Below are 17,442 nucleotides of genomic sequence, written 5' to 3' on the forward strand. Positions count from 1 at the left end.
TAGAAATTTCAAATACTTTCTTAGGAAAGGAAGCAAAAGAATTTAATGTTGAATCACTGCATGTGAGTGGTGTTTGGAGAATTTTAATTCATATAGATACCTACTTCACTTAAATAAAAGTTCACCTAAGCTGAATCCTTCCGTAGATTTCCTGGGGAAAAACAAGGGTTGCTCTCGTAGTTTTATGCAAATGAGTTACAAACACACAAGCTATAACTGCAGTTAAAAGCACATTGGTGTTTAAAAGGGAGATCATCTTATCTTGGAGCCATATATACTTCAATATCTTTGAAGAAACTGAATCATCTGAATTTTACCTTGAAACCTGGACTTTGGGAAGTGGGCAATTTGGCATCTTTCTAATATTCAAACTGATCTTACAGTCTTCTGTATCAGAACATGGCTACAGCAACAATAGTGAGATGAAAGATCAATGTACAAAACTTTTCAATGTGTAGTGCATTAAGAAGCAGGAAAATGTCTTCTGGCTACTTTTGTGCACATTTATGCTTTAAATCTTATTGTTTTTAGTTTAGTGCTTATAAGCGCTAATTGTTCTGTTACTTAATTACCTGCCCACGTGTAGGAACACATGCTCTGTACATGAAACGTCTCATGGTAGCTACACAGAGCAGGAGAGCAGCAGTTGAAATCACCCAGATGATTATAGTGTGTGGTATTGTAGATGCAGACTCAGAATGAACGAACATACGTTGTTGCTACTTTGCAGTTCCAGATCTTAAGGGCCTGGTTGTATGTAAATGCACAGAACAACAGTGCTTAAACAAAATGGACAGCTCCATTTTTCAGCTGTCAGACAATGGCTTGGACGCTTCAGGCTATATATTTTTTGATGGCAAGAAAAGAATGAGTGCAAAGATTTCTTTTGTTTTGAAACTAAAGTTGTATCAAGTACATAATGAACTGAAACAGCTCTATCTACTTTTGGGGTCTACCTAGCCGCGCTGGGGAATTTATTCTATTTAATGATTGTACAGAGGGAATGGTTTAAACAGGTATCTAATTTCAATACAAAGCTTACATTTTCTGTCCTATAAAGATGAAATTACTTTAAATCTTTTCCATAAAATGTTATTTAAGAATTACTATGGCCCTGGATTGTGTAATTTGTGAATCTGACTCAGTCATTCCTGTATTTAAACATCTTGGAAGCATATTAATATAAAGGTTGTTTGCAGTCATATAATACATTAGAAAACAACTTTACTACATTTTACATTTCTTACCACAATCCTTATCATTAAGGTTTCCTAATTAAAAATCCCCTGCTCATGAATCCTTTGTTGGTAATTGTATTTTTGGACTCTAAATGCTGCTAGGAGTAAAGTGTAAAGATGCCTGCACAAAGGAAACAATGGTAAGAAATACTCTGTAAAGCATTTGATTTCTCTCCTTATTTGTCACAAGAAGAAAGTAGGAAGCTATGAATCACAGAACAAAGGATGGAAAGAGTAAAGTCAAAGTATTATTTATTAAGTGAAATTGACAGAAATATTACTCTCCCCTCTCCCTCTTTTGTAGTGGTAGCTTTCTTCTCTGAGGAAATTATTTGGAAATCACTCAATTCAATATCTTCTCACCAAGGGAAACGTTAATATTGAAAAGGAAAACTGCCTTGTACACTTTGATAAATGTCTTATGCAATGATCATAATGCTCCTTTTTTCCAAAAAGGCAGAGATTGTTTCTGTCTACTCTGCAGTGGGATACCTAGTAGGTAGGACCTGAATTACCTCAGTAAAATGCTTCCTGAATGCTGAGACAAGCATTTTGTAGCTTGTCTGCAGAGTCTGATTGATAAGCTTTCGAGAAAAATATCCTTTGAAGTGGAACAGGATGTGTTTCTTGAGAAAGAGGTGATAGTCCGGCATTTTGGATCAAAAAACATCTCCTGGATGAATTATTGAGATGCAGAACCTGTTTCATGGGTTTCCCATGTGCTATGACTAAGGAGAGGGAGACAGGGTTTGTTTGGATTAAATTCCCTGGACTGTAAATATGCAGGTTAAATCCTTTCCATTTGAATTTTCATGGCCATTTACATTACAGTAATTTTTCTATTTGTGCTCATGTGCCCAGTGAGAAGGAGATCACGAACTGTTAATCACAGTGTCCTTTGAGGCCATAGATTTTCGCATCATGAACATCCCCTCTAAAAAGAGGGTGACCCTAACCATCATTCATTTCCATTCTTAGACAGCCCTGCTTGTAAGTCATCTGAAGCTGCAAGGAAGAAAGCCAATTGTCTGTTATCTTTGCATGTACTTATATCTAATAAATTAGAAATTGTAATGGAAATAAGAGAGCATAAAAAAAAAGTCATACATGCCAGCAGTTACTTATGTAGCTATTCTAATATCTGCTATATAAGAATCATGGTATTTCTATTTCTAAAGTCTGTCTCTGGATTCAACCTTTGTAGTGGACTGTTGTTAAATTTAAAAGAAAGTTTTATACAACTAGACTTGCTTCAGCAATAACCTGCTTGTGTGGTGCAGACACAGGTATTACATCTTACAATGTCCAGTTTGAATTGTATGATGCCTGCCCTGGGAGTACAATCATCAAGCTGTTGACCACAATCTTTGAGTGCAATGATCCAGTCAATTCCTTATCCACCTCGTGGTCCATCTGTCAAGTCCATGTCTCTCCAATTTAGAGACAACAGCAGCATCAAATGCTTTGCACAAGTCCAGGTAGATGACATGAGTTGCTCTTTCCTTATCCCCTAAGGCTACCTGTCCTTGCTTCCACCCTCTGTAGGCTTCTTTTTTTGTTGTTGAGTTTGTCTAGGAGCTCCTTGTTTGCCTGTGCAGACCTCCTGGTGTTTTTGCTTAACTTCCTCTTTGTTGGGATGCATCATTCCTGAGCTTGGAGGATCTCTGGATATTAACTACCTTTCTTGGGCTCCTTTTCCCTCCAGGGCTTTACCTCATGGTGCTCTACTTAGCAGGTCCCTTAAGACGCCAAAGTCTGCTCTCCTGAAGATTAAGGTAGCAAGTTTGTGGTGCACCCTCCTCATCGCCCTAAGGATCTGGCTGGAATTCCTTTAAGGTATTTCTCCAGTGCTTCCCTGTTGGCTCCAATTGCTTCAAGAGACCCCAGCTTGTCTCTTCAGGACTTCAAGTGTGCTGCAGTGTACCCAGCACATCTCTAAGCAACAGGTTCAGGGCTCTTGCTAGCACCCTGACCCTCTAAACCTTGGAGTATCATACCACAGCTTGTCACGTGGAAGCCTGATCTTATCACCCTCCCCTTTAAATCTAGTTTAAAACTCTGTTAATGAGCCAGCCAGAGAGCCATGTATTAATAGACTGTGTCCATCTGTTTCTTCCATTGTCACTGCCCCAGCTTTCCTCACCAACCATCTCAAGGCCCTGAAGTCTCTTTTGATCACACTTAAACTATATGTGGTGGCTCCATTGCCACCCACATGGAAGAGAAGTAATGGGCAACAGTCTGAGGGCCACACCAGGCTAGGAAGTTTCCTAGTGATGTCCTTTACCTGGGCCCCAGGGAGGCAGCAGACTTCCCTAAGAGGAGAGTCTGTCTGGCATATTGGATGTGCTGTTCCCCTCAGAAGGGACTCACTTTCAACTATAACCTGTCTTCTCTTCTTAGTGGAGGTGGTTGTGATGTGAGGGGTAGGCCTTGCTGACCTTGGCAACACCTCTGGGATAGATCAACATCCATCAACTGGCCTTCCACATCCAGATCTTCATACCTGTTATACAGAGGCACCAGGGAAGGCAAGGCAGGCAAGGAGGGGGCTCACCCATAGCTAATCTGGTTCTCTATCTGAATTACAAAATACTGGGTAGTTGGCACTACTGTACTACTGCAGCTATGTTCCCACAGCTCATCTGGACAGAGCGTACTGGTCTCTGTCAGGTATCGCAGACACAAACATCTCTGGTGTAGTTTTCCTTAATCTATACAGTTTAACAAGAACAACTGAACCTTCAAAAACTCCAAGCAAAAAATATGGATCAAATACACTTCTCTGTCTTAAATACAGTTTCCTGCAAAGTACCACACAGAATTCAGGAATATTTATGAACTTGTATCTAAGAGAAGTTTATTTTTTTGTGTGTTCTACATTGTCTTCTGCTGTCATCATATTTCACTGAAACACATGCTAGAAGCTGCATGTGCTAAGTTTTTCTCTTTTAAGATTTAACAACATTTTATTACATTAGTTGTTACATTCTATTCAATTCTATTTATTACATTAATTCTATTATGAAAGCAACAATTCCTTTTTTTAAGTAATATAATGGAAATGCCAGAGTACAATCAGTGAATATATTTTGAAATCTTTAGTTTAAAACTGTCACCAAAATAGCTGAATAATTGAATTTACTGGAAGCAGAGGAAAAATTTCATTAAACCGAGACTTTAGTAAAAGGTCTAGAGAATGACTGATGGTCATCAGATAAAAAGCAGTAGGAGAATCACACGTGTAATTAGTTACATGTGTCTTATATTCTGTTTCTGTTATGCTATGAAAACCAGCTTACTTAATGTCACACAGCAAAGCCACTCCTCTCAATATCCAGTGGTCTGGAGACACTGCTGTCTTTAAATAGATCACTGTGATAAAGTTCAGATCTGTCCTCCCAGGCTTCTTGTAAACAGGACACATATAGAGCTTGGGATCCTTAGGACCTGTTGTATTAACAGCATATATATGCACCACAGGCAGCTGGACAAAAAGAACCTTTGCTGTAGATTCAGTGAGTCTGGCATTTCTTCTGTCCCAGCCTGCACCTTCCAAGTATAGCCCATAGATATACACTCCTTCCTGTGTGGAGATTAGCAGATAAATCACACAAATAAATGAGATGTTTTGTAAACTGAGTAATTGGTTTAAAGCATTAAACAGAATATATGTTTTATAGTAAAAAAAATCTGACATCAATGCATTTTTTCCAAACTATATAATTTTAAACTATAATATCATCCTTTTTCAGAACATAATTCTACTGAAATGGAAGGAAATAAGAGCTGTTTAATAAAGCCTATACACTACACAATTTGATATAAAGTTTACTATAACTTTAAAGTTAAGTTTAAGTTGGTACAATGAAATGCTTATTTTAATATTTTTTTTTTTGTAACTGAATAATAATAATAATAATAAAAATATTCATAGTGATTGTTATTTATCTTTTATGCTAAGCAAAACCACTAAGGTAAAGGCAATGGTAACTTTTTCCTCTAGTGATTCAAAATGACTGAGTGATGCACAATATAAATTAAAGACTGAAATTAAGACTGGAGCATCTTTGCCTGTCATACATACAGGAGGAGCTGCAGTGATTTCTTCTTTGTGTAGCTTTAGCACTTCGTTATGTATTGTAACTGTATCTAAAGCCCAGCCTTTATGTGCTCGAGTTGTTTCTTGTCTCATTGCTGTCAGGAATCCTTGAGAAATTAAGTCAGAGATTTAGTACATAACCCACATGACAAAAAACTCACCTTGCTCCATTATCTGCATGGTTTTGCACTCAATGTTATAGAAATATATTCAGAGTTTTATTGAAAAAGAGCACCCTGACTAATAATAACAAACTTTGCTTTGGGGCCAAAATAGGACCAAATGACAAAAGTGGCATTGAATGCATTACACTGAGAAAAAGATTTTTAAATGGCACATCAAATAATATACTTTTCTTTGTCTATTGAATGATTTAGTTAACAAATGTTTGCTCAGGATGCTGACTTGCAAATTATCTTTAGGCAATCAGCTACAGGATCCATGGTAGATTTGTGGTTCAAGAAGAAATTTGAAGGAAAACAAGATATGACCTGGTCTTTATGTAGAGGCAACTTAGAAAAATAGCATTTTTTAAAAAATTAAAGAAGTAAAAATAATAAATTTCACTGCTGGTAAACAAAAAAGATGTGTGTGAATACGATAATAAAAATAAATATATGAGTGTGAGGAATCTAGGCAAAGCAGTGCCTATGAAGGATGAAAAAGAAAATGCTTTGTTAATAAAGAAAAGCAAATCTTAGCCAGAAATGAAGGTAGAGGATGACACAATCAAGCAATGAGTTAAGTGATCTTTGGAGGACTGCTTTGAACAGACTTTACAGAGGTTTGCAAAAAAAGGGGTTTGAGAGGTAAAAGACTGAATAGTACAAGCACAAGATGACAAACAAGTAGGCAGCAAAGAGGTTTGGATGTATTATAAAGGAAAAAGCTACAAAAATTACACACTTGTAACAAATACCTGGTAGTTTCTGACTAAGTGTCTCAGGCAATGACAATGCAGTCACCAAAAAAACAGTATCTGCTGTTTTATGTTACTAGATGAAGTACTACTTGGAGTCATCAGAAAGAGACAGAAGCAAAGAGAGAAAAGATAACAATAGAGAAATGCATACTTGTGATTACTGAAACTACTTAAAGATGAAATGGCACCAATTCCTTCTTGATAGGGCATAAAAGAAAAGATGACTAGCATTTTGTGGGCTGCCAAGGATCTACAAGGAGGAGAAACCACCAAATGAAATACTGACAAGACAGGGGAAATAATGGAAGTACATGGCATGCTGTAGAAGACAGCATTTGAAGATGCAAGAAGTGGTTTAACATGCTAATTCGGACAAATCCAATTTTGTCACAGCTAAAATATCAATATGTGATGTAAATACAATTACATAGTACTTCAAATGAACATGGATTCATTTTCCAAATGCCATATATACTGATAAAAATAAAACAATTGGATCTAGGCTTATAAATTTTGCTAAATATTAATTTTATCTCTATAATATTTGTTTCTTCCAAGTGCCATATCTATTGAATGGAATATTGCACCACCACCACCACGATTTCTCTCTTAATAACAAAAATTTATAGGAGACAAACAAAAATAATAGATAAAAATGACAACAGATTTTTTTAAAAATATTTGTGATACTTCATAGTACTATAAATTGATTTTTCCACTAAAGTGAAAATACATTCCTCATGTTTTAACACTATGATGTATTTGCCAATGCAATGATAGATTTAGAGCTTGGTTTACCAGTGCAATCAGGCTATATTTTCCTGCAATGGCAGCACAGGGGAGTCCAATTTCTGATTTGTCTCACACCAGTCAATTTTTAAACTCTACTGTGTGACTTGATTTACTCAGAATTTCCTGGTGAGCAGTATTATGAATACAGTAACTATACATACCTCACCCCTAGCCATAGCACACCCTTGTGCTTAATAGATTCTTCATCTATTGAACAGTTCTTTTGGAATACAGAGGTTGAAGCAATCATCAAGAACAACACTATCTGTATCTCAGGTTTGTTCACTATTAGGCTAAATAATCCTTTGGTCAGAAGGATCTGATCCATGAATACTACTCTTGAAACACCAGAGATCAATATGCTTTCCAGCTGTGCTATTTGTGATATAAATGGAATGAGGTTTTAACCAGCACCCAAACACTATATTTTAAAGGTAATTTGGGTGTGCTACAGGCACCTCAACTGTTTCGGAGAATGAATCCAAAAAAGACTTTAATATTAGTAGTTTTTAAGAGCTCTGGTCATAGAAAGGCCAGTGAGAACACAAGTATCATATAATGAAGGTAACTCATTATATATACAAGGATTTCAGAGGTTAATCCTCATGAAAAGAACACCTCACAGCTGTCACATGGGAGAAGTTTCTCACAAGACTTTTGTGTGTGCAGTTGTGCAGACTACATCAGATTCTTCTGTGAAGATGCATCTAATAATGTAACAGGTTTTCTTAATCATGGATATGGTTACAATTTGTTTTTCTTCCTCTTTTCTATAAAATGATAAGTAAATCAAGCTATGATAGATAATGATAGATAATGTTTACTTGCACTTTTTAGTATATCTTTGATGAATTTGAACAAACTGTTCATTAAACAACCTGTGAAATGGAAATACTTATGAAATCTACAGTTTGAGGATTCTCTGTAGGATAGATAACTGTTATATATTCTGGTACAGTTGCATGTTCACAGTCATGGAATAGGTCAGGTTGGAAGGGACCTTGAAAGATCACTGGGTCCAGCCTTTTATGGGAAAGGGAACCAAGATGAGATTATCACCCTGCCCAATTGCATCTTGAAAACCTTCAGCAACGGGGACTCTGCCACATCCCTGGGGAGGTTGTTCCAGCAACTGGTTGCTCTCATGGTAAAAAAATTATTTCTGTTGCTACTGTACAGCATATAAATAACAGATTGCCCTAGATTAAATGCTTCCATACTTGCAATTTACAGTCTGACATGACTTAAACTGTTCGAAACCACAGGAAAAGCATATTTCCTTTAAAAGCTGTATCATTAGCATTAAGTATAGTTTCTTCAGAAGATATACTACATATCTTCAAACTACAATCTGTCTTCAAAATAAAATATTTTATTTGTTACCTACATGTGTTTACAGGTCAGACTGTACACACATTCTGTTTCTGTCACTAGACAAAAGTGGATGCCTAGTGTAATAATATTGCAACAGGCAAAATGGCACATCAATCCTTTCCTTTCTACATTCTTCCAGGTTCTGGCAATCTGGAGATTGAGGACCTCCTAACTCAAAGTTTAACTTTGAACAGTCATGGTTATTGCTACCACCTGTTTTCCAGGACTTTATCTAACCTCTCTTTTGGAATCCATTTCTCATCTTGGCTCCTATGACATATTCTGACAGTGATGAAAGCGGCTTTTTTTGGTCTAATATTAAATTAGATGTGTAGTAGAACCCATTATGTTATGATAAAACACCTTACTCAAGTCCTTTCAGTGCACTTACCTTGTGGATTAAAGAATCCAGTCATCCAAAACACATGTGGTCTTCCTTTAAATATCCAAGTAGAGAATTGAGTATTTCTTTCCAAAAGTTCAGTAAACCAGAAGCCAATTGTTGCAGAATGCCAAGATACTCTTCTCCATGCTCGAGGAACTCGAGCATCATACATACTATCAAGTACATCTCTCAGATTCTGAAGGAATGAAATTATAATACATGAACTAAATTCATCAAGGTGATAATGTAAAATAGAATATTCCATACATTATTATTATTATGTTTCTACTTGCCTCACTCATAACAATAGTGCCTTCTATGGCTAACTTGAGATTAATCAAACTGTCGCGGACTGTTGTTATCACCTTTTGCATTCGATCAATTTCTTGCCGAAGAAAAATGTTCATAGAGTTAAGATGTCCCATTTTAATTAGTTGAGCTTTTACCTAAAATACAGGAGTGCAAAAGGAATTCAGTTAAATCTGTTATGCTGAAAAATTGTTTTCATAGGTGACACCTTAACTTCTTGTGTTCAGAAAAGTAAATAATAGACTTATAGTTCATATTATTCAAATAACATTTATCACCTTAGAACTGCTACAGTTTTTATTTTTATTTTCTGATACTATTATTCATTATTTTGCTAGAGTAGGACTTCACTCAGAAGACACGGGAGCCTGCTGTCAAAAAAAGTAAAGACAGATTTTTTTTCCATGTCTTCAAGTGCAGTTCCAGGAGCCAATTTTCCATGACCTATCTCCCTGATAAATTGGTAGATGTCTTGATTTGGAAAAAAAAAATTAAAAAAGAGTCATCTCAAGGCACGCAGATAGCAATAAAGATATTGGTTCACTGCTTGACTCTATTGCTAGGTATAAGATCTTTCTTTACAGCTCAAGGTTTCTTTTCTGGATTGTTTTATGTGAAAAGTCAACAGTGAACAATAAGAAAATAATTAAGATTAGCTTGCCTCATGGGGTACGTAATCTGGAGGAAGTTTCTCTAGCATGTCTTCAGCTAAACGATAAACAATTGCTTCACGAGTTTCTCCAGATCCTCCAGCACTTTCTTTAGGCTGAATATTGGTAATAGTATCTAGCACATCAGCTGCTGTATTACGTTGGTATCTGAGAGGATAAGAAAAATGTTATAAATTCCACAGATTTTTTAATAATCAGAAGGATACTTTGTAGACACACAACTTGAAAGTTGAGGAAAAAAAAAGACTCCGTCACCATCGCTCTTAGAAGAAACTGCTTTCCTTTGCATCCTGCACCAAGCTGAACACACTGATGATGAACAATGTAGTTTTCTGTGGCTGTAAAGAATATGAACTTCCCATCAACTACCCTGTTACACACGTACTGTTTTGTGATTCAGCGCTAAGAAGAGTTCCACAGGCTCTGTCTCAACTTTTGAGAATGTGAGGTGGTAGAAGAAAACTATCTCATGATTTCTAGGGATTCTCAGGAAAGGGAGGAAAGTGTCATATGCCTGAAAAGAACTTGGATTCAAGAAAAGCAACAAAGCAGCAGCAGAACTTTTGTAACAAGGAGGAGTGTTTCCCTCAGGTAGTTACTTCTTAAAAGTGGAATGCAGAAGAAGGAAAAAGTGGAAGTGCAACTCTGCAAGCTGCCTCTTTAGCAATTAGTAAATTCATTCTGCCTGGAGGTATTTCAGGATTAAGGATAAAAGCTGCTGGATTTACATCACTGGAGACTGAAACCTCAAAAAAGCAGAATCAAAGATAAGTAATATTTCTTTCCTCAACAACACAAGCTAGAAATCTTCTGGAGAGGAGAAATTATCACCTGAATCTTGTATAAAGCAGCAAAAAGGAATAGAAATAGCAACTTGAACAAGAAGATTTTTATATTAAATAAAAATAGGGAAGACAAAAAGACACGTCTCAATGTGTACATAATTAAAAATAATATTCCAGTGTGGAAATAAGAAGAAAATAGGTAATGCAAAGAAGCCTGATTGAGCTCATGTATTTTAGATGTCTGCTTTGCTATCAGAGGAATTGCACTTCACAATTATCAGTTTTCCTCTATTACGGTAAAGGAAATAATGGGTAACCATAAGGAAGCTAAAGCAACATTAAATGAATCTCATTTACAGTGTCAATGTTTTCTAAAACTGAGTATGTAAGATAAAGCCTGCTTATATTTTTTTCCCTGAGGCAGTATTACAATGAAAATTGTTCCCTAAGAAGAAAAAACTAAGGATTTTTCTATGGATTTTTATTTGCTCCAAGAAGTATTATTAATGTGGAGTCTCTCTCCCTGGAGACATTTAAAACTTGCCTGGATGCCATTCTGTGCAACCTGCTCTAGGTGAAATGGCTTGGGCAGGGAAGTTGGACTAGGTGATCTCCAGAGGTCACTTCCAACTGGTAACATTCTGTGACTGATCATATTTTCTTACAGAGTTTGGATTCAACAGCCTATCACAGTTTGATAGCTGAAGTCTGTGCCATCAGGAATATTCTGTACTTGAAGTTAAAACTAAGAACAAACACAGCTTGACAGGAACATTATCTCTCAGCTTTGTGTCAAAGTCAGCAATATCTATTGCAACATGGTATGCAAACCCTTGCATTCACCAAGGGACAATCGGAGATTCTGCTCTATCTTCACTTGGTTAATAACAGCTTGCAGTAGCTTTACAAGAATTCAGTTAGTTTTAAGGCTTTATTATGGAAACAACTGGAGAAGTGGTTTTGACAGAAGATTTTTAGAATATTTCTTGCCTGCTCAGGTACCTGTTAACTATGTTGCCTTTTCAGAGCCTATGATTCATATAGCAAGTTAAAATCAATCACAACATTGCATTGACATCAGGTGTTAATCCTAAGTGGATGAAATTATTGACACACGATTAAGTCTTACAGTTGGAATCAATGGATCAAGCTTTTGGCTCAACTGGAAAATTGTCCTGCCAAACTAATGAGAGATAAGGTCTTTCTTTTCTTAGTAATAGTAACAGAAGTAGTCCTGGCTGTCTCAGGGTTCCAATTCCAGCAGTTACCCTTAAGCCTTCCACATAGACTGAGATGACTTAATAGGATATTTTAAGGAGCATTTTAATGCAACTTTTTATAATGATTGGGATGTTTATGCATTTGACTTGTGTGTCAAAGATGAAATATATAGTACATGTGCATAGTTGCCTGTAAGAGATTGTAATAAGACACAGAAAAAAGCTTGAACTTGCTGAACATTTTCTCCAATTTCTAAAGAAATACCTACAGAGGAAAATATCCAGGAAAATTACTAAAATAGCAGGAATATGCTGATGCGCCAACCAGAAGTAAATCTCAGTAGGAGAGAGAAATTAAAGCTGTTCCTACTCACTAGAGCTCCCCCAAAACTGTTAGTCTCAAGTTCCCTTCTATAAATTAGCCTTCCTACAAACCTAATTTTGGATCCAAAGCATGTTTCTCTTTAGGACTTTGTTTAGATCTCTGTTAAACTTTGGCTCTTCTTTAATTAGTTCTGGAAGGGAGGTCTTGCAAGTATCAGAGAATGACTTGAAACAGAATCTACTCCTAGATTCTTTTCTTTAGAAGTATGTATTTATAATGGTGGGTGCTAGGCAGAGTTGACAAACTGTGTACTGTTCTCACAGCATGCTTAGAATACTGGGATTTTGATAGAGCATAAGCCTCTCAAATTTGAGCCTGAAAAACTGTGGGGAAATTACTGTTTTGTCCAAAAATCTTACATTAGGTTTCCACAGCAGTTGGGCAATTAAATATGTTTTTGTTTCCTTGTTTAATAATACAAAAAGCTATGTTAAAAAATAATGAGTGTGGACATCATAAAAATGCAATTACTTTGTGGCAGAATTATTAAGAACTGCAGTGTAAAAAAAATGATTATTCATATCCTTTCACAGGATGTTAGAAGGAAATAAAAGCCAAGCTGTCACACACATTTTCTGAAAAAGTGAACTAGGACAAAGATACAATTTTAAATGGTATTAGTATTTGGTGAGGTTGAAATGCCTCTTTTAAACAGTGGGAATGGCAGGACTGATGGCAACAAAAGATTGCATTTGCATCCAAAGGCATGTTTTCAGAGAATCATGTAACGACTGTGTAGAAAAACAATATACTACTTGGACAGAAAGCAAATATTATAAACTTTCTCTAGCTGAACTGTACAGAACCTTGTATTGTGTGTTCACATAAAAGAATGAGGAGTAAGAAGAATTCCAACTGCTCTACAAGCACATGCAAAATATAGCTGAAGATGTTGCATTCATAACCATGTACATACACATCAAGTGTTCCACTTTTATAGTGAAATTCACATGAATCCTAGGTTTCCTATGAAAAACATACTTTCTTTATGGATTTCATAGGAAATTTTCTTTCCAGATACTAAATGAAAGGGTCTTTGGGGTTTTTTTTTCAGTGTGTTGAGACCTACTTACGTAATATCGGCATTAGGATGGAGACCAAAGACCTTTGGACTGTCTATGGCAGGGAGAGACTGGATGTATTCAAAGTACTCTCCCACGGTTTTGCACACAGGAATTTTATATCCAGTGTAAAAACAGAAAGTGCTGTCAAACATCTTTTCATTAAACCATACCTGTAAAAAATAAAGAGAAAAAAAACAACAACAATTACTTTGCTACTCAGAGCTAAGGGGAAGAACCTCACTTCCAAAGAATGATGTTTTTAAAAATTCATTTTACACTAAAGGGTCTTATAAACTGGTGAAGAAGTGCATATTTAGCAGGAAGAAGGTGTTGTGATTTCTGTATTGCAGCTGCCAACACCAAATGACAAAAAAATATTTTTAAGGTCTCTTACCCTTGCAAAGCAATTAAGAAGACGTTTATCAAAGTCATCTGTGACTCGGCCTCCATATTGTACTTCTCCAATCATGTAGCGTACTGTGTTCCATGATATTCCCTGGATGCAAGTAAAGTAAATAAAAGACGATAGTTAAGATGTGAAAGAACAACTGTAATTTCAGTACCATCTGAATATCAACTGCAATTTCAATATCATCAATATCATCAATAACCAGCTTGTAATTTAATATCACTTGAAGCTCATAAGGCTCTGAAACATAAACTGAAAAGATTCTTCTCTTCTAATGTATTTTCTGAGCTCAGCTCTATAGTTTTATAATAGAGTTGGATAGTACAGTTTGGTTTCATCCTGCTATTAGAAATATATATCATTATTTCTTGTGTGACCTGATATTATTCTCAAGCTGCTACTGCCTCTCCTCTTTTTTTTTTTTTTTTTTTTCCTCCCTTCCCTCAAGTTCCTCATCTTTGTCTACTGAGAAAGTGCAAGGAATGGGTATTCTATTACTATATTCCCTGATAAAGAGTAGAAGACTAAATGGCAGCCATAGAGATGTTTGATTTGCTCTGTTAAACTCCAAGTATTTCAGCTCCCCTTCCAAAACAGATATAATATAAACCTGTTAATATTTTATATGTGGTACTGAAAAAACCAAGATAAAATTCAGAGATTCATAACTATTAAATATGTTTACATGGATGATAGCACACAAAATATTTCAGCTTGACTGTCTTATACAGAATCTGAAACTTAGATCATTAGAAGCTCCACTGAAATAACAGCAATGAATAAACTATTATAAATAGTAACATGAAAAAAAATCCAACTACAGATGCTGTACAAAGCAATTAAATACACTGTATGAAAATTTTAGTATTCACCTTCTTGATGTCACAGTCATCTAGGTGATTTTGTATAAATTGAACACTGGCTGTAAAGTCTGCAGAGTTAAATTCATAGGGAATATTCCAACCCAAAGGCCCAAACTTCCGTCGTTCCTTCGGAATACAATTAGAAACCAAATATGTTTGTGAAACAACATTATTAAAGTTCAATAACAATAATAGTGGAGTAAAAGATTGAACTGAGGAAGAATGCTAGCCTAGGAAACAGCTATGTGCCTCATATACATCAGTAAAAACCAGTTTATTATGAAGTTACACCATGAAGGATAAATACTTATAGAAAAAGCAACAGAATTATTTATTGCTACCTTTACTAACCAATGTATCAGTCATAGGGTTTGAAATGTCTCAGGTGTGTGAATGATCAGATCTTTATATTAAGTAATTCATTTAAAGAATTAACAAATCTCTGTGTTTTCAGCATACTCAACAATTCTGAGTTCTACAGATTTTAATTTTTTTCTACATATACAGTTTACTAATGATAGTTACAGATTTTCAAGCTTCTGTATTGTCAGTTTCCAAAAGCTCCTAGCTTGCCCCTTTTGTCTTGCTGTTTCACTGTATTACTTTAATACACATTTTTCAAAATTTACAACTGTATTATAAGGATGCCACCATTGCATTATTCAAATTTATTATTGCATACATATTTGAAAATAAAATTATAACACTTGCAGGAACAGAAAAACAGTTGACTGCAAAATTAAGATAATGTAATCTGCAGCCCAAACATTTTAAACATCTGACACTATTAGACTTCTCACTTTTCTTAAATCACCTCAGTGTTTTTTTCAGAATGTAGAATAAATTAATCAAAGTTAAGAATTAAGTTGCTGAATAGTGATGACATTTATTAAATGAATAAACAGTACAATACTGGCATTCTAAAATTAACTAAATTTATTGCAGTTTAAGTTAGTTAAGCAACACGTAGGTACCTTAGCAACAGTATTTAAAAAGAACTAGAATTGAAAAAAACACAGATTTTTTTATTTTTTTTTTTAAATCTGCTATTGTGTATAAGCAGATGATACAGCATTAACCAATAACACCCTGCAGAAAGGTACCAGGATTTTCTGCCAAATTCTCAGAATTCTTTCTTAAGCTATATTTATCATAGTGAACTTGTCACCAAAGGCTATTAGGAATTGGTCAGTTTAAAGGCAAGGAAATGTATATATTGCTTGCTGATTGGCGACCGATAAATACATTTTCTGAATAGATGAAATAGTTATCCTGTTTTTCAAAAGTACTGAGGTTGAATAAACTTAGGTCTTCTAGTTCCACAAGTATAGTATAATCCTGAGGCAGTACACAGAACAACTTTCTCACTGTTTATAAAAAGGGAGAAGGACAAAAATCATGCAGAATACTGTATCTTAATAGGGACCTCCTAGTAATTACCTTTCTCTTTCACCATGTTTGCTGCACTGAAATATGAGCAACTTAATAGAGTCTAAGCTTAAATAGTGTTTTAGAACTATTTTGAGATCCTTGCTGAAAAGAAAGTATATGAAAGGAGCTCAAGACTTACATATCTTTAAGGTACAAAGCATAGATATCATCCTCCCATTGGAATTAATGTAGAAAACAGATTGACATAGATAGGTAAGAGTAAGATAAAAACAACATGCTAAGTGATGGAATTTTATTTCATTTTAGCCATCTAGAAAGTAGACAGCTATTCCACACTAGGCATCTGGATTGCCTTTCAAATCAGTGGAGAGAAAGAGTGATACATATCCAGAAAAGTATTCACTCTTTTATAGAGAGACAGCTAAAACAGATTATTTTCTTTTTTAAGATGCTTGTTTATTTCTGTCAACTACAGAGAGAGGGCTTCTTCCCTTACACTAGATGACTAAGTTTTGGACAGGTAAAATTAGATGAGAAAAATCCTCATTCTAAATGCCCACAATATCAAAATTGTGTACAATTTATAAAACAATTAAGAGAATAGGGAACCTTGAAATACAGATTATAGAAATTAAAGCTTCAGCTTCACAACATGATGCAACAATAAATGTCAGAATGTATATTGTCAGGAACCTCTTTTAAAGTGTGTCTATATATTATAACGCTATTTGCAAACCTTATAAGAAATACCTGAACTGTAGAATGCAGGAAAGCTACGGTGTAAAGCAAAGGTTTCCACATAGGCATATTGCTAATATCTAACAGGTCCTGATTAATTATGGAAAATGTTCTTTTCAAACTGGCACGTACACCTTGGGGAGGTTCATTCGTGAACTTTATAGCAGTCTGTCATGTGAAAAAGAGAAAATAATTGGATTTGTTAACTGAAGAAAAACAGCAACATATAAAAATGTCACAACTATTAAATAAAATGTAAATAGTTGAAGCACTGTAGGTACAAAGTTGATACACAGTTTTACTGCATAAAAGAAGTAAATATTGGTTTAGGCCACAAAACTCTAATTACTCTAAGATTTTGAACATAGACCTTCAGTTTATGCTGAAGAACTTTCATCAACAATCTGGAAGCAATAGCCAGCCACGCTTTTTAGAAGGTATCACATGGTTCTATACCCCTAATTCAATGGCTGAATGACAGAACTATCCAGAGTAGCTAACAAGAACTCGGTTGTATTTCTAGTCACAGGACTTCACAGTAAATACGAAGAAATCTCCCCTTTCTTCAGATCAGATTTTTGTGTTCACAGTGGCTCCTCTGTCTGCAGCAGTAAATTTCATTCACCTGATAATGTTCCTGGCCACTCCCATCAGTAGACATGGAATCCACAATTATTACAGTAAACTGCCCCAGTCCCTTAGTTTCACGCAAACAGCCTAATAGGAATAGTTTCTACTAAATGTTAATTGTCAAACCATGCCTGCAAATTATTTGAGTGAGTGCTAGTTAACA

General features: G+C 35.4%; 1 protein-coding gene across 1 annotated transcript in view; it reads right to left on the bottom strand.

Moving 5' to 3' along the window:
• Positions 1-4,536: 4,536 nt before the first annotated feature.
• DNAH8 (dynein, axonemal, heavy chain 8) overlaps positions 4,537-17,442 on the bottom strand; it is a 125,934-nt gene continuing 113,028 nt past the window's right edge. The window contains exons 81-89 of the mRNA XM_010006149.1: positions 16,662-16,817; positions 14,529-14,645; positions 13,642-13,743; positions 13,257-13,417; positions 9,784-9,940; positions 9,107-9,259; positions 8,820-9,009; positions 5,313-5,447; positions 4,537-4,820 (exon numbers count right to left, since the gene is read on the bottom strand). Coding sequence (XP_010004451.1) covers positions 4,537-4,820; positions 5,313-5,447; positions 8,820-9,009; positions 9,107-9,259; positions 9,784-9,940; positions 13,257-13,417; positions 13,642-13,743; positions 14,529-14,645; positions 16,662-16,817 — 1,455 coding nt within the window. The remainder of the gene's footprint in view (positions 4,821-5,312; positions 5,448-8,819; positions 9,010-9,106; positions 9,260-9,783; positions 9,941-13,256; positions 13,418-13,641; positions 13,744-14,528; positions 14,646-16,661; positions 16,818-17,442) is intronic.

Source organism: Chaetura pelagica, unplaced genomic scaffold (assembly GCF_000747805.2).
Source record: "Chaetura pelagica isolate M959 unplaced genomic scaffold, ChaPel_1.0 scaffold271, whole genome shotgun sequence".
Lineage (NCBI taxonomy): Eukaryota > Metazoa > Chordata > Aves > Apodiformes > Apodidae > Chaetura > Chaetura pelagica.